This window comes from Capsella rubella, unplaced genomic scaffold (genome assembly GCF_000375325.1).
Source record: "Capsella rubella cultivar Monte Gargano unplaced genomic scaffold, Caprub1_0 scaffold_8, whole genome shotgun sequence".
NCBI lineage: Eukaryota > Viridiplantae > Streptophyta > Magnoliopsida > Brassicales > Brassicaceae > Capsella > Capsella rubella.
The window spans coordinates 12,010,161-12,034,820 of NW_006238916.1; the positions used below are offsets into that span (position 1 = coordinate 12,010,161).

Below are 24,660 nucleotides of genomic sequence, written 5' to 3' on the forward strand. Positions count from 1 at the left end.
CTCAAGACAGACCAAAACAAATTCAACTGCAAGTTAGTTCTTTGTGATCTCATTTCTGTGTTAGTTACTTTTGATCAGAATCTTAAACAGAAGAGAGACAATGAGTGAAACTCAACTGAACTTAGATTCAAATCTCAACGAACCGTGCCCTTCTAAGCATTGGGCAACAAGTTAGAGACACAAGAATGCTACTATGTACCGAAGGGAGAGTTTAGCAGAATGCTGTGACCAGCATCAATCATCTACGGTTTCATAAACAGCATCGACCATCTACAGTTTCTTAAACAGCATCAACAGCTACAATCTCAACATGGTTGTGCCATCTTCCAAGTCAATTCTTTTCTCGAACCAGACTAGAAAAATCCAAGACAAGCCATGGGAATGGAGTTAGCATGCTATGAATTCCAAATCGAAGAAGACTCAAACAAACAAGTCAAAGGCGGTTCAGACACTTAATAATCCTTCCACATAGACACTAAACCCGAAAGATAACAAGAAACAAAGATACAGTCAGTAGTTTGCGGGCACCTACGGAAAGCAAGTAATACTACAGAGGGTAGACGTTCCAGTGCTTGAGGATGAAACATCATCAATACAAGCAAACATGTTTTTCATACACCATGCATCCTTCACAAGTGGCGGCAATCATTCCTGCAAACAAAATGTAAACAAGCACAATTCAGACAACAAGTTTCATTCGTGATACACATCCAAAGCACTATGCTTTTTGTAACCCACCGCAGCATGAGGAGATTGGCTTCGAGAAGCAGCAGCAACTTTGCCTCCGGGAGAAGGGCTACAAGGAGATGGAGACCTCTCGTTGCTACGCCTTTCAGGAGACATCTCCTTAGGAGGAGAGGCTTTCTGCAAAGAAGGGCTTCTTGGGCTACGGCTGCGACGAGGAGACGGAGACCTCTCATTGCTACGCTTATCAGGAGAGGCTTTTCGTGGGGAAGAACTTCTAGGGCTGAGGCTGCGGCGAGCAGGAGATGCACTGCATGTCAAAAAGTTGAAATCAGGATATGTTTTAGATTGTGATGTGGAACAAATGACGAGAGGTTCACAATGGAAGAAACCTCAAGGAGCGACTGCGACTTCGGCTAGCATCATCATAACGGCCTCTGACTCTGCGTTTGTCATCTGGGCTGGCGCTACGAGACCTACTGCGCCGACGATGATCTCTACCCTTCTCCTGATGCCTCTCATGTCTCTCATAGCTTCGGCTCCTGCTCCTCTTCCGGTAGTCTTTTTCCCTATAATCGTCTCGGGACCTGGATGTTATATAACTCGATTAGAGAATTATTCAAACATATACTGTTCTTGGTCTGAGATGGAATACTGTGATGAATCAAGTAACGAAAGCTAGTTGAGTAATAGCATCACCATTAATCCCCTTATCATCAAAAGAATTCAGATTAAAGAACAAACTCATTCAGATTATAGAAGAAACTTCACCTCCTATGGGGACTGCGGCTTCTTCTAGGACTACGGCGCCTAGGCGGGCTACGGCTCCTCCGAGGACTACGACTCCTCCTAGGACTACGGCTCCTCCTAGGACTACGGCTCCTTGACCTTCGTGACTTTGGTGGTGGTTCCACAACTCTTCCTTTGGAACTGACATAAAAATACGAACTAATCAAGATACAACAAAAGATGCAGATTTTTATTTCATAGAGGTCTAAAGAGGAAACATTCATTGTGACCTCCCGAAAATTAAGAGTAAACAACAAATTAGATCAGACAAAAATCTTTATAATGACTTTAGGAGTCCAAAAAACAACTGAAGAAGAAACTTGAACAGTCGAAGCAAAAGAGAGAAGCTTACATCTTTTCAGCATTTGGGCCATATTTCGCAAACTGAACAGTTATTTCCCGGCCATCAACAACTCTTCCTGAAACAAAAGTCATGTTAAATTCAGGCACCCAAGTGCATATAACTCATATATAAAGAATACAACAAGATTGGGATAAGTTACCATCAAGCCTTTCCACTGCTTTTTGAGCTTCCTCTTTATACTTATACCGAACAAATGCAAAGCCACGCGAATCACCAGTCCTAAAATTGACACAACAATAAGCATTCAATACGAAAAAAGAAAAATAAGTCGGACTGATTTCAATATAAACAGAAACAAAGACACCCTAAATTCTCACTAAGAAGGGGAGAAGATAAGAATTGGACCTTCGATCTCTGGGAATAAAGACATCAACGACCTTCCCATACTTTGCGAATAGAGGATAGAGATCATCTGCAGTCGTACCTATACAAAAAGCAACAAAAACCCTAATCTCTTAGAAACAACCCAGTTCACAAGTGACCATGAACAGTATTGTAACGAGTTCGAGAGAATTAGAGGGATTTAGAGATTACGGAAGGTGATGTTAAGGACGAGAAGTGAGTAGGTGTCGCTGATATCCGGTGGACCTGACCTTCCGAAGTGCGACATGGTTTTCCCGCCGGCGGAGTGAGAGAGAGCGAGTGAAAAATTAGGTTAAAACTGGTCTCACGACGAAACAATGGAATCTACTAGATACGACGGTGGACTGGCTTCTTATTTTACTTTGCCCCTATTCGTTTTTGTTAATTACATTTATACCCGTATTGAGCGCTATAAGTAGAAAGATGATAATATCGAACCGGATGGTACCGACATATTGATTCGTACCGGTTAAACAGCAATTAGTACAACAGAGGATCAAAACGCAAGCAGCGTTATGTGACTGATTAATCGATCGTGCAATTAATAAACGGCTGGGACGGTTAAAACGCAATTTTATAAATATGAAACTTTTTTTTTTATTACCAACACTTTTCTTAAATCATGTTTTTAGTACATTCAACAAGATTCGTATGAAAAACTCCCAAGTAGAAGACTCTTTGAAATTGGTTAGTGATACCCAATCGGAGCTGCTGCTTCTCGCAGTTCTTTTCCTTGATTGCGAATGTCCTGCAAACAACTCACATTGTTAGCATCTCACAAACACAAGTACACAGCACAAAAATAACAAATCCTCGTGTATATATAACCATTACTTTTTAACTACGCACCGAATCTAAACCAAATTTAGTTGACTTCACTATTTAGATCGTTTGTTGTTTTAGTATCACCAACCTAATTGAATGTATAGATTGTTTGGTTGAATTGGACCTGGAAAAATGAAGTATTTTTTGTCATAGAGTTTGTGTTTCAAGACTTACTGAAGCAAAATGGTTGACATCTCGATGATGAGCTTCATCAGCACGAATCACAGTAACAACATCTTTCAACGTAGCATCTTTAGGCAATCTCCAATAATCAATAGCAATAGCGGGCGCTGCAACATCCTCGATCTTCCCATCATCGATATCTTTAAGAAACTCCGTGTAAGAATGTATAGCTTCTTCTTCTAAATATCCAACGATCCGATGAGCTAATCGCGGCGAAATCACGTAACAAACGAGAAAAGAGTTGAAGAAAACCCCTTGAACAAGCATCACTAGAAGACGCTCATACCATTTGGGTTTGACTAACTCCATCATCGTCATTAGATGCATCCTCTCGTTCTCTGCTTCTTCAAGTAATGCTTTGATCCAACCGCCACTATGTTCGAATTTTCTGATTGATTTTAGGTGGAGAAGCATTCCTCCAACCATTCCTGGGACTGCAGCTACCGTCTCTAGCATCATTGCTCTGCATCCATATCGTCTCTGCTGACACAGAACATTTAGTTAACAGTCATTTAAGGGAGAAAAATGTAAGACATTTTGAATGAGAAGTGAATGTTAAATTGTAACGAGGGTCATGCCTGAAAAAATATATCGGTGGGAATACGGAGGAGCTTGACTGTAACGTAAGCTATTTTGTCGACGACATTCTTTGGAACGTGGTGCTTCTTCAAATCTATCGACAAATTTGCTTGGTAACTCTCCCATGGCTGTTCAAAAATTTACATACTTCATATATGTATAACTACATATTAAATTGCTAACGTAAATTTGGGATGTATATAATTTTACCATAAAACAGTTCCAAGGCCAGTCCGATCCATCTCTCCGAGTAACTTTCATCTTTGCTGTCTCTATTCCCCAATAACTTGGAACCGCTACCGATCCACCGCCGTTTTGATCCTTGATCTTCACGGTCGAGTTTTCACCTTTCTTCTCCATGGCCGACGCAGAACTCATCTCCCTCCACTTCAAGTTGAGATTCCCTACTTGAAATTGAGAATATACAAATCATAGTTATATGTTAATCACTTTATATTTCTTTTTTGGTGCCAGGTACAATTTTTTTATAAAGTTGTAATACATATGAGGATCATCTACAAATATGCACACCTTGCACATGCTTAGCACCGATATTGAAACCGCCAAAAACGCCGCACCAATCATGAATTTGCATTGGTTTTGTTATCTCATCCCGAATTTTAATAACGGAGGCGGAGGAAACAGACCTCACCAACATGTTACAGGTTCTTCCGCCGCAAAGAAGCAGAGCTCGTAAAGCAGTTCTCGCAACGAGTTGACTCATCTCACGGTACTCCCTCTTATCTTATACTTACGGATTCACTTCTGAGGTAAGGGGTTTGTTGTCTGACTGAATAAAAATGCTTCAACTCTGTCTTTTTTCTTCAGAGATAAGACTATATACTAGATTAGTGAGTAAAGTAGTAGATAAAACTAGAAGACAAAACTAGAAGACAAAAATATCGAGGACGACGTGATAATCAGCTGTTTCGTGTCGAATGCTACTGAATACACATGGCTCATATCCAACTGTTGCTTTAGTATTAAGAAATATTTTTATTGTAATGTTAATGAAATGAGGAGGAGGAGGAGTACATGAACGAATGCGCACATTCAGGTTGTCGGAATCTTGAAGTGACGTTCAGAGCAGCACGTGAATGTTGGTTTTGACTGAACCTTCCTGTTCCAATATGTTTTGGTTTGGTTTAATTCTGCTTAATTGTACTGTCTTGAGAAAAGTCCGGTTAAAGCCTAAAAGAGGAGGAAGTTGCTTGTAATAAATGGTTACAATTTGTGTTTGGTATTTTTCTTTAGAAATATTTCAAGTCACTTGATTAAAACATTATGATAATTAGTACCCAAACTATTTTTAATCAAATTATTATTGTCATATTTTTTAAGTGCAATATTTCTTAAACTCATTAATTATAGGGTTAATTATCTTTGACAATTTTAAAAGATACATCTTATCATCAGACAACATCTTTATCTTAAATCTAAAACTTTTCACAAATTTTCAATAGCAGTATTCAATGTAAGATTATAATTAATTTTTACATTCATGATTCAGCAAAAGAAGAAACACATTGGATAAATATTTCACACAAGTGTCGACGTGTAATATACTAATTGGATAAAAATGTATTATTTTTTGATAAAAGAAACCAGCTCCACCACCATATCGGCGCTTTCCTTCCGATTTCCTGCTCCCAAAAAAAGACAGACAGAGAAAGGGAAAACAAAAATCATCGATTCGCTTTCACACCTGCAAAAGCTCGGAAAACTTAATACACAGCTTCTTATTGAGCTCTCTTCGTACATACACCAGATCGAGTTAGCGTTCGTTTGATTTATCTGTGATTTCGACAGCTAGAGATCTCCCTCCCCTGGTTTTTTTTTTTTTGGGTTTATGTTCCATGGCGGATCGCGGATCTTTCGGCTTTGCTCCTCGATTAGGTTCTCTACGCGTTTCTATCTCGCCATATCTACAGTTTTTTTTTTTTTTTTTTTTTTTTGGCTTTTTGCTATCTTTGTTTCCGTGTTTTTTACTCTTTTTAGTTGTTTGGATCTGATCACTATTAGTTAGTTTTTGTTTAATTGCCATAGTTTGTTTGTTTTCCGGTTGCAACATTTTAGTGAAGGGTAGGATTCTAGCTTGTTGATTCACGAGTTATCTTTTGCTTCTTAGTTGGGTTGGTTGTTCCCGCTTTAGTCGAATTGCTCTGTTGCATTTGATATTTTTTTATTAGTATTGGTTAGTGCAAGAGAGTGTTAATGGATATTTAGCTATGGAACTGTTAAAATAGTTGTAGCATTAATGTGTTTCTTGCCCTTTTATGAACTTGTAGATATCAAGCAGTTGCTGTCAGAAGCACAGCACAGGTGGCTAAGACCTGCCGAGATTTGTGAAATTCTTCGGAATCATCAGAAGTTTCATATTGCGTCCGAGCCTCCCAACCGACCACCTAGTATGTTTTTTGCTGATTTCCTTCATTTTTGTTTGCAAGGAAGATATTAAGTTATGAGGTTTACGATCAATAGGATACTGAAAAAGCTACATTACCTTGGGTTTTAATTCTGTCTTGTAGTAACGAACTTTATGCTAGACTTGTCCTGCTTTTTCTAACTCACACTCCCCCATTTATCCTGTTAGTCGATTAGTTAAGAAGTTTTGTGTGTTGCATGCTTTGACAGCAATTTTGTTGCGGTTTTCTTCTCTAAATTGACAGAAATTTCCTGCTCCTCTAGGTGGTTCACTCTTTCTCTTTGATAGGAAGGTGCTCAGATATTTCCGAAAAGATGGGCACAACTGGAGGAAGAAGAAAGATGGGAAAACAGTGAAAGAGGCTCACGAAAAGCTGAAGGTTAATAATTTCATTGATGTCTCCTCGCTAAATATTAGTTCAGATTCATGCAATGACCTTGGAACCAATTGCTTGCTTTTACTACTGATTTTTCTAGCTGATTAGTAGAAATTAGTAACATTGTTTAACTATATACAGGTAGGAAGCATTGATGTGTTACACTGTTACTATGCCCATGGAGAAGATAATGAGAACTTTCAGAGGCGGTGCTACTGGATGCTTGAACAGTGAGTCTATTTTTGTCCATATTTCATAAGTTTTGTTCTGCGCAGCACCATAGATGTTTATTTTTCAGCATTACTGTGCTCTGTTCAATGCATTTTTATTCTGTAAATCAAACCATGTAAAGTGTGCCTGGTAGTCTGCTAGTGTCCTGGGAATGGCCTTTATATTCTATTAGCAGAACATGAGCTCGAAAGAACAGAGAAAGGAATATTATTATAATTCCTGAGACTAGGTTGTGAGAAGATAATATTCATATAAGGCTGTACCAAATGCCATTTCAAGTGATCTCTAAAATCCCTATCTTCTGGAATGAGATGTGCTTGTTGATACTTTTCTTCATTTGGTGTTACTTTTCACTGTTAGTACTGATGTCCACTGTTTGTATGCTATATGGATACAGGGATCTGATGCACATTGTTTTTGTTCACTACTTGGAGGTTAAGGTATAACTTTTATTTTGGTACTGTACTCTTAAAGTATGAACTTCCATCACTGAACATTAAATCTTCTTAAGTGGATGATGTCTTTCCTATGGGTGGTTTTGATATAGTCATCTAATGTTGTACATCATGCTATTATTTAGGGTAACCGGATGAGTACTGGTGGAACTAAAGAGAACCATTCAAACTCTTTGAGTGGCACCGGTTCTGTAAATGTTGATTCAACAGCAACCCGATCCAGCATATTGTCACCATTATGTGAAGATGCTGATTCTGGTATATTATTTCTCTCTTATATAATCTATTTTGGTATCTTTTGTTTAGAAATGTAGACTATATAGTGATGGTGATGATGCCTCTGTGGTTGATTATATTCCTGCACTTGGTTCTGCTTCAACACAAACTAATATCATTTTTGACGCAGGGGATAGTCATCAAGCAAGTTCCAGTTTGCAACCAAATCCTGAACCTCAGATAATGCATCATCAGAATGCTAGCACAATGAATTCTTTTAATACGAGCTCTGTTTTGGGTACTACATTTGCTTTCTGCTTTACGGGCTACCTTACCTTACCAAATTTCTGCATGTTTACTGAGAATGTCTTCTCTTCCTAGGAAATCGAGATGGTTGGACGTCAGCTCCTGCCATTGGAATTGTACCGCAAGTTCATGAGAACAGAGTCAAAGAAAGCGACTCCCAGAGATCAGGTGATGTCCCAGTATGGGATGCTTCCTTTGAGAATTCATTGGCAAGATACCAGAATCTACCTTATAATGCTCCATCGACACAGACACAGCCTTCTAATTTTGGTTTGATGCCCATGGAAGGGAAAACAGGTTCCCTGTTAACGGCAGAGCATCTCAGAAATCCTCTTCAAAATCAAGTAAATTGGCAGGTGATATATGCATACTTATATCTAAGCTATTTATTTTATATCTAAGTAGTATTTGCGCCTACGTATTTCTTATGGTGCCACTTTTTAATCTTCTTACTTAATATTCAAGCATGCATTTTCTCATCATGTATGTTGCGTCTTTGAAAATATCTGATTTTACTTTTCGCTTCTCTATAGATTCCTGTTCAGGAAAGCTTGCCACTACAAAAATGGCCCATGGATTCACATTCTGGTATGACGGATGCTACTGATCTTGCCTTATTTGGGCAAAGAGCACATGGAAATTTTGGAACATTTTCCAGTCTTCTTGGCTGTCAAAATCAGCAGCCTAGTAGTTTTCAAGCTCCTTTTACAAATAATGAAGCAGCATATATACCTAAATTAGGCCCCGAGGATCTTATATATGAAGCAAGTGCAAACCAAACACTACCTCTTAGAAAAGCATTGCTAAAAACAGAGGATAGTTTGAAAAAGGTTGACAGTTTTTCTCGGTGGGTTAGTAAAGAACTTGGGGAGATGGAGGACTTACAAATGCAATCTTCATCTGGAGGTATTGCATGGACTTCTGTTGAATGTGAAACTGCAGCAGCTGGGTCTTCCTTAAGTCCTTCTCTGTCCGAGGTTCAGCGCTTCACTATGATCGACTTTTGGCCCAAATGGACTCAGACAGACTCAGAAGTTGAGGTAATTTTTATGTTTTAAAAAAAAAAAATATGGTTCTGTGGTGTAGCATTTTGTTAAGATGGTTTTTCGCTTATCCAAGTTGCCATGTTTTTCTTTCTTTTTATAAATTTGATTTTCTTTCACTCTTTTCTCTTGTAAAATCTTTGAAACTTCTTTCATAGAACACCTTTTCTGCCCGATAATCTAATCTTTCTACAAGTGGTAAGCCCATATATGCTTTGGAACAGCACTTTCATTTTATTGTTCTGTTGTATGTATGGTTAATGAAACGGTATTACCCTTTTAGGTCTTATTTTTTCGCTCTTTTATGGAGATAACTCCTTTCTCATCTACCATTTTAATCTTCAAACAGGTAATGGTTATTGGGACGTTTCTGTTGAGTCCTAAGGAAGTAACTAGCTACAGCTGGTCATGCATGTTTGGAGAAGTGGAGGTTCCAGCTGAGATTTTAGTAGATGGTGTTCTTTGTTGTCATGCTCCGCCACATGAAGTCGGTCGAGTCCCATTCTATATTACATGTTCTGACAGGTTCTCTTGCAGTGAAGTACGAGAATTCGATTTCCTTCCTGGGTCTACCAGAAAGTTAAATGCTACTGACGTTTATGGTGCCAATACTATTGAAGCATCACTTCATTTGCGGTTTGAAAATTTGCTGGCTCTCAGATCTTCTGTTCAAGAACACCATATATTTGAAAATGTTGGGCAGAAACGAAGAAAAATCAGCAAAATCATGTTGCTAATGGATGAAAAGGAGTCGCTTCTCCCCGGAACAATTGAGAAAGATTCAACAGAGCTGGAAGCAAAAGAGCGACTGATTAGGGAAGAGTTTGAAGATAAATTATATCTGTGGCTTATCCATAAGGTGACTGAAGAGGGCAAGGGTCCGAATATATTAGATGAAGTTGGACAGGGTGTTCTACACCTCGCCGCAGCGCTTGGGTATGATTGGGCGATAAAGCCAATTTTAGCAGCAGGAGTGAGCATTAACTTCCGCGATGCAAATGGGTGGTCTGCTCTTCATTGGGCTGCATTCAGTGGCAGGCAAGGGCCTCAATATTATCTTCATTCAATTGCTTTCTTTTTCATTATAAAAACATCTTACCATTCATTATGGATTTAAATTTCTCAGTTCTAATGATCCGAGTGAGCTTCTCTTAAAAATTCTTTAACCAATATGTTTTCAACTCTAACAGTTGGTTTGTATTTTCCTTATCGATACTAACTCTGTCTGTACTGTTAAACTTCAGAGAAGATACTGTCGCTGTACTCGTCTCTCTGGGTGCTGATGCTGGAGCTTTGGCGGACCCATCTCCGGAACATCCTTTGGGTAAAACAGCTGCTGACTTGGCTTATGGAAACGGACACAGGGGAATATCGGGTTTCCTTGCAGAGTCATCCCTCACTAGCTACCTTGAAAAGCTAACGGTGGACGCTAAGGAAAACAGCTCCGCTGACTCCTCTGGAGCAAAAGCTGTTCTAACAGTAGCTGAGCGAACAGCTACTCCTATGAGTTATGGTGATGTACCAGAAACACTTTCGATGAAGGATTCACTTACTGCTGTCTTAAATGCTACGCAAGCAGCTGATCGTCTTCATCAAGTGTTCAGGATGCAGTCATTCCAGCGGAAACAGCTTTCTGAACTTGGTGGTGACAACGAATTTGATATATCCGACGAGTTAGCTGTTTCTTTTGCAGCTGCAAAGACTAAGAAGCCAGGACATAGTAATGGTGCTGTTCATGCTGCTGCGGTTCAAATCCAGAAAAAATATCGTGGTTGGAAGAAGAGAAAGGAGTTCCTTCTGATCCGACAAAGAATCGTCAAGATTCAGGTTTGACTAACTTACTTCTCTAATTCAAGTTGAGGATGTTAAGCTTAGTTTTTTTTTCTTGTGTCTCATTGCTGGATTTGTATTGATAACCTATTAGGCTCATGTGAGAGGACATCAAGTCCGAAAACAATACCGAGCCATTATTTGGTCCGTAGGATTACTTGAGAAAATCATCTTGCGATGGAGGCGTAAAGGTAGTGGCTTACGTGGTTTCAAACGTGATACAATCACCAAGCCACCGGAACCTGTATGTCCTGCCCCACAAGAAGATGACTATGATTTCCTCAAGGAAGGAAGGAAACAAACCGAGGAAAGGCTCCAAAAGGCTCTAACCCGAGTGAAGTCTATGGCTCAATATCCAGAGGCAAGGGCTCAATACCGTAGACTATTGACAGTCGTAGAAGGCTTCCGTGAGAATGAGGTAAGTAACAATTGTGTATCTGAATCTCCAGGACAGACTAATCCACCTCAATAGTTGAAACCTGAGACTCACCTTTGTGAAATCTTGAGCAGGCTTCTTCTAGCTCGGCTTTGAGAAACAACAATAGCAACACAGAGGAAGCCGCAAATTACAACGAGGAAGACGATTTAATAGACATAGATTCTCTTCTGGATGACGACACGTTCATGTCTCTTACATTTGAGTGATGATCAGTGCAACTGAGGGGAAAACCCCGTACATAAACACACCCATCTGGTATACAATCGTCATCAACAATGCTTTCTAACTTTTTTTTTTAGGTTTCCATTGTAAATACAGCTGGAATAGAAATAACTCTCGAATTGAGTGACGGATTTGATTGATTAGTTTGGGTTTGGTCCGGGATAGAGACTTTGGTTCTTTTTCAGTTGTATGTAATGTACCCATAGATTTCTGTCGTCTAGGAAAATGCATTTGTACACACAAACCAATTGGGTTGGTCTATAGGGGTTTAGTTTTAAAAATATATATATATATATTATTTAATATATTATATATGTGAAGATTGGTGTCGAAAAATTTCCTATATGGTGGCATATGCTTAAAGAGTGTTAACTAATAAAAAATAATAAAACGTTGTATTGTAGTTTGAGTTATATAGTTAACTTGATGATAATTAAGCAAGACATGTCTCTGTACGTATCTTATGATTCGCTGGACATATCTGTTTCTTTCGGTTCAAGGAATTGCAATTCGATTATGAAGTCGTATAGCTTTGTTTCAAATTCGATTTTATACCCAAAGAACTCGACTGGTGTTAGAAAAGAAAAAACAAAATATACATATCTTTTAAAAAAAGGAATAGTCTACAAAAGCGCGTTATAAAAATGGAAAAGATAATAATAATAATCTATAGCGAACGAACACACACACACATAAAAAGAGAGAGAGGGAGAGAGGTTTCGTTAAACTACAAAATTAAGAAGAGAGCTTTTCTTGTTTGGGTATTCAGTAACCGTCTCTGTCTAATAATTAAAAGGGAAGAGAGAGAGGGAGAGGGGGATGGAGAAGCTGTCATCAGCTGCTGTGGTTCCTCAGCTCCTCCGCAACATCATCGTCGCCGTCGTTGTTTTCGCCGATGAAACTCTCCTTCAAATCTCGGGGAACTCGAAGCTCATCGAGAAACTCCGTCTATTTGTCGTTGCATGTTTCCTCTTCTTCTTACGGTCTCTTCCTTGGGTCGTCTCTTTCGCAGACCCTAACTCGAAGAAGGATAGGATGAAGCTCGATTGCCAAGAGTCAGGAATCGGTCGAGCGATTTGGCAGTTGTTGTCGGCTATGAACGAAATCCCGGTGAGTTCCAGAAAGTACCAAGTGGTTCGATCGTTGGCGGAGAGACTGATCGAGGAGAATCACGCCGGAAACTCGATCGCCTTGTTCGATTTGAACCGCAGGGTTTTAAATGCGTCGTTTCGCAGAACGCTGAGCCGGTTAGAGGCGGCTGAGCGTAACCGGAGGGATGCAGATGAACCGGGATTAAAGCGGATGGTGAGAGCTGCGGTCAGAGCCGTGGGAACCGGTTCGGGTGGAGAGGAGTCCGCGGAGAAGCTAGCGGCGGAACTGCTTTGGTTGGCGGAGAAGATGGCGGTTTACGGAATCGCGGGGGAGGCCGTTGAGAAATGGGCTTCGGCTTCAAACTTGGCATCGCTTGCTGTTTCGTCAGAGCCGCGGCTTCAGTCTTGTTTGGTCCAAATCTGCGCGTTGATGTTCAAAGAAGCCAAGGAAATGGAAAGAGAGGAGGAGACGAAGAAGAAGATGCTTGCATCGTGGATCCCATTGCTCTGCAGGGCCAGCAACGGAGCGGATAAACCGGTGCTGAGAAGCGCGGAACGAGCAGAGCTGGAGAAGGTGCTGGAGGAGATGATATCACAACTGAAACGAGAGGAGGAGCAAGAAGTAATTCTCTCACTCTGGCTTCACCATTACACTCTCTGCTCTTCCTCCGACTGGCCTGACCTCAACGCCTCTTATCTTCGTTGGTGTCATTCTTCTCGCCAGCTTTTCCTCTTTCGTTCCTTGTGAACACACTCACTAACTGTATTTTTTATACAGCCTAGTTCAAATTATATACATGTATCATTATTTATGTGTTTTTTATTTCTCAAACTATTACTACGTACGTAACTCATCGTTGTTGTCTCTAGGTAAGAACAAACCAAAAGTCCGATGGTCTTGTTGTTGGACTTACGTAGTATACACACTGCTGATCCAATAGATTATTTCATCTGTATAATCTTTGAATCTTTGATTATGTATGTACTAATAGGAAATATGGATTTTGCCAGCAAACACACAACATTGAAATTTGCCTAATAATGTCTCTCTCTCTTAAGCCAAGTGCACCAACTGATCTCATTTTTTGTTAATTACCTCCACAACTTCCTATGTATCTTCTGACCACAAATTTTCTTTTTGGTGTGGCTAATGATCTAAAAATTTTCCCAAAAACCTTCGTCTTCTTTGAATACAATGCCCATGATTTATTTGAATACAAGTCTCTAATACTGATAAGTGATAATGTAGCTGCTTCAATACCAAAAATAATGAGTATTTTTTTTTTCTTCTTTGGAATTTTGGCTGGAGTCATATATGTGTGATCAGAGTATTAGCTTTTAGTAGTGCATCTGTGCATGCCTGGCTTCAAATGAAACGCAGAACTCATTGTGTTGAATTGAACAGGAAAAAAAAAAATCAAATTGCAAAAATATAATGAAGTGACGTTAGTGGAAATAATAGGTATGCGAGAGAGATCAAACCATAATTCTAAAAAAAAAAAAAAATGTTTGACAGAATCATATTCCTCTACAATTTTTAAAAACTTTTTGTTCGAATTGATTCACAAATTGATTCACAAAGCGAATCGACGTTATAAACCTAATTGGGTGGACAAAATCCACATTCCACATTTTATTCTTTTCATAGATGATAACGAATAATAGCATTCCCGTCTTTATATAAGTCATTACTCAAATGCATTAGTTACAATTGTAAAAAGAAAACAAAAAAAAAATCATGGCTAGCCGGAGAGAAGTACGGTGCCGGTGCGGAAGACGGATGTGGGTTCAACCAGACGTCCGTGCCATCCAATGCTCAGCCTGCCACACTGTCACGCAGCTCTACTCGCTGGTGGACGTAGCGCACGGTGCCAACCGCATAATTCATGGGTTTCAACGACTACTTGGACAACATCAACCGCAGCAACAACAACCGCCACCGCGGCTGCTCGACCCTCTTCCCTCGCCGTTTGGCAACAAGAGAGCAGTGTTATGCGGCGTGAACTATAAGGGAAAAAGCTATAGCTTGAAAGGTTGCATCAGTGATGCTAAATCCATGAGACGTTTCTTGGTTCAACAAATGGGTTTCCCTATTGACTCTATTCTCATGCTCACAGGTTGATTTCTTTCTTCCCCATAATTTCTCTAAACTCTCTCTGTTTCTTGCTTCCTGATGAATGATTCTCGTGTTATTGTTTGCAGAAGATGAAACCAGCCTACAGAGAATACCAACGAAGAGAAACATCAGGAAGGCTATGAGATGGTTAGTCGAAGGGAACAGAGCGAGGGACTCACTTGTGTTCCATTTCTCTGGTCATGGATCTCAGCAGAAGGACTACAATGGGGATGAGATCGACGGTCAAGATGAAACCTTGTGCCCTTTAGACCATGAAACAGAAGGAAAAATCATCGATGACGAGATTAACCGGATACTCGTGAGGCCGCTCGTCCATGGAGCTAAGCTTCATGCTGTCATTGACGCTTGTAACAGCGGGACTGTCCTTGATTTACCCTTCGTTTGCAGGATGGAGAGGTAAACTTATAAATCATTCTTACCAGTTCAGTTCTACTTGACTGGATCTGAAAAAGAAACTTGTGGTGTATTTTGTGAAAAATCAGAAATGGTTCTTATGAATGGGAAGATCATAGATCAGTCAGAGCTTACAAAGGAACAGATGGTGGAGCAGCTTTCTGTTTCAGTGCTTGTGACGATGATGAAACCAGTGGTTACACTCCTGTATGTTTAAAATCTTCTATTATGTCATCATCATCATGCAACTAATTAATCACACATACCTCTCCGCAATCTTAACTGGATCCTTTCGCGTTGTGTCAGGTGTTCACGGGGAAAAACACAGGAGCCATGACTTATAGCTTTATAAAGGCCGTGAAGACAGCTGGACCGGCACCCACTTATGGCCACCTGCTTAACCTTATGCGTTCTGCAATACGTGAGGCCCAGTCTCGCCTCACGTTTGACGAGGACTACACAAGCTCTGATGCATCCGCGGTATGTTATACTAAAACTTGTATTGTCTGAAACTTGCAATGTTCTTAATGACTGAATATTGTATTCCCGAGTTGCTTGCAGGAGCCACTGCTAACATCATCTGATGAATTCGACATGTACGCTACAAAGTTTTCACTTTGAATGCTGTACAGATATACACTGCCTATTCTGCAAATAGCTGGGAAACGTTTTCCACATATGCACCTACTTTTTCTATGTGTATGTATCATGTAGTGGTGATGTCTGTAATAAAACTTGTGAAAACTGCAAAGTCTCTCTCTTCTTTCGAGCAATAAAGCTATAAAATTTATGTGTATGAACTCAGCATGAGATTTCCTTAAACAGTATTAAGGTCACTTAGAAATTGAATATGAAACGAAAATGTGTGGAGAGAACTGTAAGAGTTGTACTTAATTCAATACAATAAGGTCTGCAATCTGGTGGTAAAAGGAGGGATAGATTATACATGATATACAGAAGGGGTACCTTATTATATTAGATGAGGCTATTCTCATCCTATTCCAAAGCAGTAAAAGTGTTTTGTTGTCTCATGATTTTTGAGGAGGCACTGCATCAAGAAGCATTCTTGAACTTTTGGAGGATCAGAAGCTGAGCTTCTTCCACAAGATTTTTCACTACGAGTCCAGCTGGTAAAATCTCCTTGATAAGTCCTACGCTTTGGCTTGCATACATTGGCATACTCTCTAAGTCGCCTGTTGTCGTCATGTTCGGTACTGTACCTGAAAATCTTCTTATCTCCTTTTCCTGTAGTGAAATGAAACTCCCATGGTCATAAATGCAAAACCATATTTGGAGGATAAGGAAGTAAGCGAAGAACTTACAACGCCATGTATGGTGGAACGTCCAATAATAGGTTGGTTAACTTCATTCTCATCAGCCGGAAGAGATCTCCAGTCATCAAAGAAAGGTGTCTCGAGAACACGATGTGGCGCACCAGGCCACCTTGCCCTTCCAAATACATCTGTGTACTCGGTTTTTTCATATTCAATCAACTTCCTTTTGTATATTGGGTGAGCATAGCTCTCATGAGTCGCCACAAATCTAGGAAAACGAAGATTCTAACTCAGCCGAACAAAAAGCCTATCATCATTCTTGAAAACAAGTGGAAAGAGCAGCAGAGCACACCTTGTGCCTAGACAGACCCCTTGAGCACCAAGTGACAAGGCTGCGACATATCCGCGTGCATCCACAATGCCACCAGCAGCAATGACGGGAATATCGAGTCCCCCAACTAAATCCACCACTCTTGGCAACAATGAAAAGAGACCATCCTGAATTTTGTTTTTTGTTTTGTTTTGGATGAAGTATTAAAACATGAATTGAAAACTTAAAAAATATACTGTATGAAATAAGAATGAACGATTAGGCTTTACCTTGCCAATTACATGCCCACCTGCTTCATGCCCTTGGACAATAATGGCATCTACTCCTACAGCAACAGCCTTTCTAGCTTCTTCGATATTCCCCACCTTTAAAAAAAACAGTCGACTAAGTAAGGGGAATAAGACAAGTTCCTTCCTTGTGGTGTAAATAGACCCAAACTCTCTTAATAAAAACTTGGACTTCCAAATAAGTGAGAGAGAATATGGTACCTGAGGAACAACTTTGACACAGGCACGGTGAGCATCATCGACAAGCTCCTGTGAACAATCACCCCAATAAAGCTGCAGCACAGCAACCTTCTCTTCTAAGATTGCCTTAATGTTCAAATCATGAGGGAACGCAAGAACAACACCGATCCCAAATGGTTTGTCTGTCAATGTCTTTGTCTTCCTTATAAGCTCTCTCAAGTAATCAGGACACTCCTGATAGATTGAAGTTCACAAATATTAAAAGAGAGTTTAGTGAATAAGAAATAAAAAAGAAAACTTGAAAATTACCCAATCAGGACATCTGAGAAGACCAATCCCTCCGGCATTAGCGACGGCGGCTACAAGCTCTGGTCCGGAGATATCTGGACCTAGTGGCGCCTGAACTATCCCATAATCAAACCCTAGAATCCCTTTCAAACCCATGATTTCAAGTTTCCTCTCTCTATCTCTCTCGGTGTTCACATCTTCGTTTTATACCACAAACCAAAAAAAAAGAAGAAAAAAACAGAGTCGTGATCGAATTTTACTTGGCTTTCTATTTCTTTATATATAAAAAAATAATTTAGTTTCAATCATCTAAGCGATGACGAACACATTGCGAAGCTTTTCGTCACATAATAGCTGACTACATCAGTTCACAAAGGAAAGGATGATTAACTGATTTTAATTTCCCTCGCAAATTTCGACTGATCGATCATCTTCCCTGAATTGATTTTGTCGGATCACACACACATTCACACTGTTAGACCAATTATTGGTTTCCAAAAATAAAAATAAAAAAAAGACCAATTACTTTTCTTGGGCTTGTAATTTAAACTAATGGGCTTAGATAATGTAGGCCTATGGGCTTAGTTAAATTTTCACAACATTATAGCCGAGTTGTACCCCAAAGTCCGGCGAGACCATTTTTTAGCATTCGATCAATAAATCTGAAAATTTTCAAAACACAGTAAATTAAAATACAAACCCTAGCCAAATCGAAAATCAAATCGGCCAATTCTTCTAAGAAATAGCATATCAAATCTAATATATACACTTTTTAAAAAAATGTTTTTCTTTCAGAGTTCTGAAATCAAACAAAACAAAAATATCGGGAATATTCCAAGTAAATGGACTTGTATATATACTACTACGTATATGGAAAGTATGATCGGTTTATGAAGCCAATACATGTATACGTAGGGGTTGGTCTAATGACCAAATCAACATTAAAATAAAAACTGGTCGGTCGGTCCACGGCAATATAAGCTCGATGTTCGTCATAAGATTGGATCGGTTTTATAAATTATAAAAGCTAACTAATCCCAATTGAAAGATAAATATATCCACTTGTTGATTGTTTTTCTCAATCGTTAATATTATTTGGATTGTTTTTTTATAAAACACGAAATATTCAAAAAAAAAAAAAAACACGAAATAATCTTGTTTAGTTTGTTCTAAGTTTGTATATGTGAGTTTTAATTTGAAAATTAATATAACTGTGGAAGTGGAATATTATTCTTCTGGGGTATGTCACTTTCAAAAGTCTAGTTAGGAAGGAAAAAAATTATACATACAATATCGTAAGTTTGGCATACGTCTGCTTCAATATGCAATGTACACAGAAAAATAATTATTGAGTAGCTAGCTAGGACTATCATTATCATGTTTTCTATACGTCGTCGAGTGATATAAAAGACAACAAAAAGAATTTTACATTTTTCTTTTATGAAAATGGTTATTAAAAAAAAAAAAAAAATCGCGGTTGAAATAATTACACTTAATCATTGCTTTGTCATTATCACTAGTGAGCATGCTAACACCGTACGAGCACGTAAATAATTGATTTCAGTACCAGTGGATATTAAAAAACTTATCTTTACTAGTCATTGGTCACTCTGGCCAGTGGCCACACACTCAAACTCAGAAACAAAATGTTAACATTTCTGTATAATTGATTTTAGGTTTAAACCAACTTCATATGATTATGCATGCGGTCAGGTCACTCGAGTTACGGCTTACGTTTCTTACGTTCTTAAGTATCGATTATAGTATACTGCTAGCTCCATATAATGAACAGATATTCATTTTAGTACCTTAAATTTACTTGTTGCGAACACCTTAATTATATATACTAGTTCATAAACACGGATTGATACATGTTGGACGACTACCATTTACAATAATAATCTTCTTTTCCAATGGATCCAAACTTCTTATTTCGATATTAGAAAGAAGAAGAAATACGATAAGCAGAACGGAAGTCAAAATGGGTCCGTCAGCACACAAAAAATCTCCCCAAAAGAACTCATAAAAGTTATTAGTTGGAGGTGAATGAGTATTTTAAGTTTTTAACATTCTAAAATGTATTTTAGTCGGCGAACCTAATTTGTTGACTAATTCTCCATAAAAGTATTATAATTAGTAATCGTTAGATATATATGTGCATGCATGGTGTCAAAAAAAAAAAAAAAAAACTCTCAAGTTATTTGATGTACTTGACGATCATCATCAACACACACAACTTATGATTAATGATTAAGCAACTATTAAAAAAAAAAAAAAAAAAAAAGTTCCGGGTCAAAATCAAATGACCAACGAGCGAACCATGCAATCGGATCTAGTTATCTTCGAATTTGTGGTGACAATAATGTAATGTAGTACTAGTATATAGTAATTGCAATAAATGAGTGTGTAAGGTTAATACTATACAGTAGGTCGCGTATATAATTGAATAGAGACGGCCTAGTGAAGAGATGTCTCAATAAAATGGTACGCTCTACAAAATAAACTAATTTATTGCGAACCAAAAACCATTCCTGGGAAAATAAAAAAAAAGTTACACGTCTGCTGTGTTAAAGAAGAAGACATGACGTGTCAAGATGCTAAAGGATAACGCACGAACTTACTAATACAAGAAGCGTGTGGCCTTCCACCGATGTTTTGTCGCTTTCCTTGCCGACTACGCACGCACGCACGCAAATATCCCATCCGCACGTGAGAGAGTGACACTCCCTTTGCTTCCTTGTCCTTATTCATCCTTATACTATTGTTATCCCTGATTAGATATTTTTTTTTTTTTTCTTAATTAGATATTTTCTTCTTTCATATCTGTTTAATAGTTTTCTCCCAAGTATGAATTTTTATTAATTCCGCGATAATTAAACATCAAAACATATTTTTTTAGTAGTATATATATAGTAATCTTGTGACTGAGAAAAAGTTAAAGTTTAATAATACTCGTGACACTTATGAAGATCAGTTCAATTGGTTATATACATTGATCGATCTTTAGTTATTCTTCTTCATGCAGTGACATAAACCGAAAAGTTTGAGATGATATGATGATGGGATACAAGTAAAACGTACTGGTCCTCTTGTGAATCTGGAACGTCGGCCACATTTGTTTTTCTTCTTTCCAAATATAACTATTATTTTCAGCTCAACTTTATTGATTACTCGTGATAAGAAACAGTTTTTTTTTTTTTTGAATAACGTTCTTCGTTGATATACGAATTGTATAATCTAGTAAAAGTTTTCTTATTGCCATCAATGAATTTTTTTAGGGCTATCCACTATACTGACATTCGATTAACTAATGAGGATGAAAGTGAACACACTGTATTTACATTTACGATTATATATAACATGCAAGTCTATTGGCGATGTTAGGCTATAATCGAACGTACTTGTGTTTTTATTCGACAGACACATAAGTTGACACAAAACATTGTGCATGTGTTTCAAATGCTAGAATATTAGAAAAAGTTAAATAACACGAGACATATTGTACTAAGAGGGGCGTAATTATATTATAAAAGAAACAAGAGCTGAAAATTACATAAAACATGACCAAAAGTGCGGTTATATGATGATCGCAACCAAAGTGAACGAGGCGTCTATATCTAAAATTACATAAAACTCATGTGTCACATCCCCCTGGATATGAATCTCTTTAATTTTTGTAGTAGTATTTTGCTATTCATATTATAAAGTGGAGTAGAAAAGTTTCACGTGTGGAAAATACACTGTAGAAGTAGAAGACTAGCTAGAGAGGCAGAGAGCTATTAATAAGTGGATTACTACGAATCCACCTATTATATATATATATATGCTATGACTAAGGAAGGGACTATGATGATGGTCCATGGAGTACTTGTGACACGTACGTTTGAACTGTGACGTGACTTTCTTTAAGTTTTAATACTACTACAACAACATATGGGCCTCCAACTTTCACATACCCTCCCTCGTTTTGAATCTAATTTTTCACTTTCTTTTTTCTTTTTCTTGGATGCACATATTATTTTGACCTCCACTATTTTTTGTTCAAGAAAAAAACATCTTTAGAATGTCACTAAAACCAAAAAAGAAAAAAAAAAAACCAAAAAAAAAAACGTGTGGAATACATTTTCTTTTGAATAACGGCTAAGAATGGATTAATTAATAAAACCAGTACATTCCAAATTTATAACTTTTTTTGTTAAATCAAAATAAAAAGAGTGGTTTTCAAAAAAAAAAAAAAAGAAAAAGAAAAAGAGGGGAGGACCTAGAGATGATGTAAAAGGCACAATAATGGACGGTAAGGGCGTGGTTCGTACGCTTCGTATCTTTGCTTATAGCCTACACGCCGGCTTAACTATAATGTGCAGCTCTCCGTATGTATATTCCTATAGATACACACCTACATGGCTATAAGTATATATATAATTGTACGTATACACTGAGCATAAAAGTATAAAATACGTATACCCAAGGGACCTCCCCCAAGTAAAGTTGATTTTATCATCACACACACAGACTCAGTCACACACGGTATCATCAATTGGGTCACTAGCTTGCACCTTTCTTAAAATCAGTGGCCCTCCCCTAAAGAATACAAACGGAGGAACCTTCCCTAAGTAATCCCAAATTCTTTAATTAATGACATTCTTTTAAAATAATAGAACCATATGTTATGATGAGTAATTGACTTTTCTTCTACTAATGGTCAAACATTTACTACTGTTCAATGTATTTGCCTATAGACCATGTCCAATACCATGTCTCATGATGATGCCCATTAGTCATAAGTATCTATACAACATATGGATTTTTTTCAATACTAATATAGGTGTTGAATGTATCTTGGTATTGTATACCAAATTACCGGATCAGTTTCTTTCAACCAAAATTCTTTGATGAAAGACCAGTTGATCTAATAACTACATTTTTAATACTCCTACTACCTGTATTTGCTTTATGAAGTTTCTAGCATTAACATTAGAAATTTTTTGGAGTGGGTTTTTTTTTCCTTTTTTTTTTTTGTTTGCATTTAAACTTACTCGGTTTGTATTTATTTTTCACTTATAATTCTTCTTTTAAATCGATTACAGTTTTAGTAACAATTTTGTAACAAATAGGTATGGTGGAAAAAGTATGTGTCTCCGCATGTCATAAGATCTTCTTACACTAAGTATTTAATCTTAATGTATGTTGTGATAACAAATTTATCGGCTAAGCATCACTTAAATTTAATACACGTTACGGAGAGACTAAACCACGTCACACTGTAAGAAATCTTACAGGCTGTCCAAACACCCTTCTCTACCCATTCACATAATTACACGTGTCACTCCTTTGACATTGACACCTTAGCCACTACAGCTGTCACACTCCTCTCCCCGGTTTCAAAGAAAGAAAACATCTCAATTGGTATAAATACCTCTCTGTAATCTGTATCCCATTCCATCACTTAAAACGTCCCTATAAACCTCGAACAAAACCTCTGCTATCTATCTCTCTATTCAATTTCATATCTACCCCTCTCAATGGCTTCTAATTACCGTTTTACCATCTTCCTCACTCTTCTCTTCGCCACCGCTGGCTTCTCCGCCGCCGCGTTGGTCGAGGAGCAGCCCCTTGTTCTCAAATATCACAACGGAGTTCTCTTGAAAGGTAACATCACCGTCAATCTCGTCTGGTACGGGAAATTCACGCCGATCCAGCGGTCCGTGATCGTCGACTTCATCCGCTCTCTCAACTCCAAAGACGCCGTCTCCTCCGCCGCAGCCCCTTCCGTGGCCTCGTGGTGGAAGACGACGGAGAAATACAAAGGCGGATCCTCAACGCTCGTCGTCGGGAAACAGCTTCTCCTCGAGAACTATCCTCTCGGGAAATCCCTGAAAAATCCTTACCTCCGTGCTCTGTCCACCAAACTCAACGGCGGACTCCGTTCCATAACCGTCGTTCTAACGGCGAAAGACGTTACAGTCGAAGGATTCTGTATGAACCGATGCGGTACTCACGGATCATCCGGCTCGAAACCGCGTCGCGCGGCGAATGGCGCGGCTTATGTTTGGGTGGGGAACTCGGAGACGCTGTGCCCGGGATACTGCGCGTGGCCGTTTCACCAACCTATTTACGGACCACAAACGCCGCCGTTGGTCTCTCCTAACGGTGACGTTGGAGTTGACGGAATGATTATAAACCTGGCCACGCTTCTCGCTAACACCGTCACGAACCCGTTTAACAACGGATATTTCCAAGGTCCACCAACTGCACCGCTTGAAGCTGTCTCAGCTTGTACTGGCATATTCGGGTCGGGTTCTTACCCGGGTTACGCGGGTCGGGTGATTGTCGACAAAACAACCGGGTCTAGTTACAACGCCCGTGGACTTGCCGGTAGGAAGTATCTATTGCCGGCGATGTGGGATCCGCAGACTTCGACGTGCAAGACCATGGTTTGATCCAAGGGATGTAAGAATGACACGTGGCATAGTATCGAGAGCTATGACGAGATCTAGATGGCATCTGTAGTCGAAAAACATGCTGCACGCGCGTGTGTGTATAAAAATCTCTCGGGTTTGGATCTCGGGTTTGGATTGTGGATAGGGCTCACTCTCTCTCTCTCTCTATCTTTGCTTTTGTCGTTTTGTTGTGACGTGTAAAAAAGGTGCTTCGGAAATATGCATATAAAAATAAAAACAAATGATTTTGTTTTCAACTTTATTTACATTTAAATGCACTCGGTTTTGCTTAATGATCAAACCTCTCATTCTTTAAAGGATTCTGACTTTTTCAGATGAGTGGGGAGACATATATATAATGATGTTATTTGATGTATATTTAATTTGGTGATAAATTGGATAAGCAACCAATACTACCAAGGAGAAGATGGGGGAGTACTTAAAGTGGGTGATGTTGGGGTGTAGGAGACCAGATTGATTGCTTATTACTAGTATACAACATACTCGTTTCGTATTAATAGATGTTTTGAGTTCCTTACGCATTTTAATACGTTATCTTGTAACTACAAATCCTTTATTTGTGTATTTCTGTAAATCTACACTACTAAAACTTTAAAGGTAGGAGGCACCACTAGTAAGTTAAGAAATTAAAGTAGAGTAATAATCAAAACATCCGAGTTTTTAAAAATAAGGAAATCATAAAAACTTAATAATATAATTATTCAATATCTGAAAATGGTCAGTGGGTTTGGTGAAGTTCTTCGGCAGAAGCCAAAAGAAACTTTGAAAACATTTAAGTAGTATTGCATGAAAGGCTCATCGAGACTATTCATATAGTATTGTTCATTTCAAACATTTATGCACTCTTGTTCCATTAGTATATGTTAATGTATGTATTCCTCCGTTTCA

The 24,660-nt window shown here is 38.6% G+C and overlaps 7 protein-coding genes across 9 annotated transcripts; 4 read left to right on the forward strand and 3 right to left on the reverse strand.

The window, feature by feature from the left end:
* Nucleotides 1-105: 105 nt before the first annotated feature.
* LOC17874895 (serine/arginine-rich splicing factor SC35) lies at nt 106-2,518 on the reverse strand. 2 transcript variants are annotated; one of them, XR_002834626.1, is made up of 9 exons: nt 2,372-2,518; nt 2,183-2,261; nt 1,977-2,056; nt 1,826-1,892; nt 1,456-1,614; nt 1,077-1,271; nt 739-994; nt 533-651; nt 106-353 (listed from the first exon to the last, which is right to left on the reverse strand). XR_002834626.1 is itself a non-coding variant. In XM_006279608.2 (8 exons), the coding sequence occupies exons 1-8, from the start codon at nt 2,445-2,447 to the stop codon at nt 646-648; spliced, it is 918 nt and encodes a 305-aa protein (XP_006279670.1). In that variant the 5' UTR covers nt 2,448-2,518; the 3' UTR covers nt 377-645. The 2 variants fall into 2 exon arrangements, 1 of the variants encoding a protein (XP_006279670.1); XM_006279608.2 differs by lacking the exon at nt 106-353 and having other exon boundaries at nt 377-651.
* Nucleotides 2,519-2,888: 370 nt separating this feature from the next.
* On the reverse strand, nt 2,889-4,511 carry LOC17875368 (ubiquinol oxidase 2, mitochondrial). The gene is made up of 5 exons (XM_006280654.2): nt 4,319-4,511; nt 3,998-4,191; nt 3,787-3,915; nt 3,200-3,688; nt 2,889-2,948 (listed from the first exon to the last, which is right to left on the reverse strand). Exons 1-5 carry the CDS (start codon nt 4,509-4,511, stop codon nt 2,889-2,891), a joined length of 1,065 nt encoding a protein of 354 aa, XP_006280716.1.
* A 761-nt stretch (nt 4,512-5,272) lies between these two features.
* On the forward strand, nt 5,273-11,644 carry LOC17876934 (calmodulin-binding transcription activator 2). 2 transcript variants are annotated; one of them, XM_023781510.1, is made up of 14 exons: nt 5,274-5,683; nt 6,076-6,195; nt 6,476-6,591; nt 6,730-6,818; nt 7,217-7,259; nt 7,400-7,532; nt 7,681-7,788; nt 7,872-7,964; nt 8,094-8,152; nt 8,330-8,836; nt 9,189-9,877; nt 10,084-10,666; nt 10,764-11,087; nt 11,180-11,644. In XM_023781510.1, exons 1-14 carry the CDS (start codon nt 5,644-5,646, stop codon nt 11,312-11,314), a joined length of 3,039 nt encoding a protein of 1,012 aa, XP_023637278.1. In that variant the 5' UTR covers nt 5,274-5,643; the 3' UTR covers nt 11,315-11,644. The 2 variants fall into 2 exon arrangements, with proteins under 2 accessions (XP_006279929.1, XP_023637278.1); XM_006279867.2 differs by having other exon boundaries at nt 5,273-5,683; nt 7,872-8,152.
* A 384-nt stretch (nt 11,645-12,028) lies between these two features.
* Nucleotides 12,029-13,275, forward strand: LOC17875045. Its single transcript, XM_006280704.2, has one exon. It carries the CDS (start codon nt 12,150-12,152, stop codon nt 13,167-13,169), a length of 1,020 nt encoding a protein of 339 aa, XP_006280766.1. The 5' UTR covers nt 12,029-12,149; the 3' UTR covers nt 13,170-13,275.
* Nucleotides 13,276-13,954: 679 nt separating this feature from the next.
* LOC17875195 (metacaspase-3) lies at nt 13,955-15,745 on the forward strand. The gene is made up of 5 exons (XM_006281375.2): nt 13,955-14,538; nt 14,624-14,954; nt 15,041-15,158; nt 15,258-15,431; nt 15,513-15,745. The coding sequence occupies exons 1-5, from the start codon at nt 14,160-14,162 to the stop codon at nt 15,570-15,572; spliced, it is 1,062 nt and encodes a 353-aa protein (XP_006281437.2). The 5' UTR covers nt 13,955-14,159; the 3' UTR covers nt 15,573-15,745.
* Nucleotides 15,746-15,817: 72 nt separating this feature from the next.
* On the reverse strand, nt 15,818-17,690 carry LOC17875434 (probable nitronate monooxygenase). Its single transcript, XM_023779401.1, has 6 exons — nt 17,333-17,690; nt 17,045-17,257; nt 16,826-16,921; nt 16,578-16,723; nt 16,274-16,493; nt 15,818-16,196 (listed from the first exon to the last, which is right to left on the reverse strand). The coding sequence occupies exons 1-6, from the start codon at nt 17,465-17,467 to the stop codon at nt 16,005-16,007; spliced, it is 1,002 nt and encodes a 333-aa protein (XP_023635169.1). The 5' UTR covers nt 17,468-17,690; the 3' UTR covers nt 15,818-16,004.
* A 5,053-nt stretch (nt 17,691-22,743) lies between these two features.
* LOC17875705 (protein EXORDIUM-like 2) lies at nt 22,744-24,017 on the forward strand. Its single transcript, XM_006280792.2, has one exon. It carries the CDS (start codon nt 22,834-22,836, stop codon nt 23,749-23,751), a length of 918 nt encoding a protein of 305 aa, XP_006280854.1. The 5' UTR covers nt 22,744-22,833; the 3' UTR covers nt 23,752-24,017.
* The last annotated feature ends 643 nt before the right edge of the window (nt 24,018-24,660 follow it).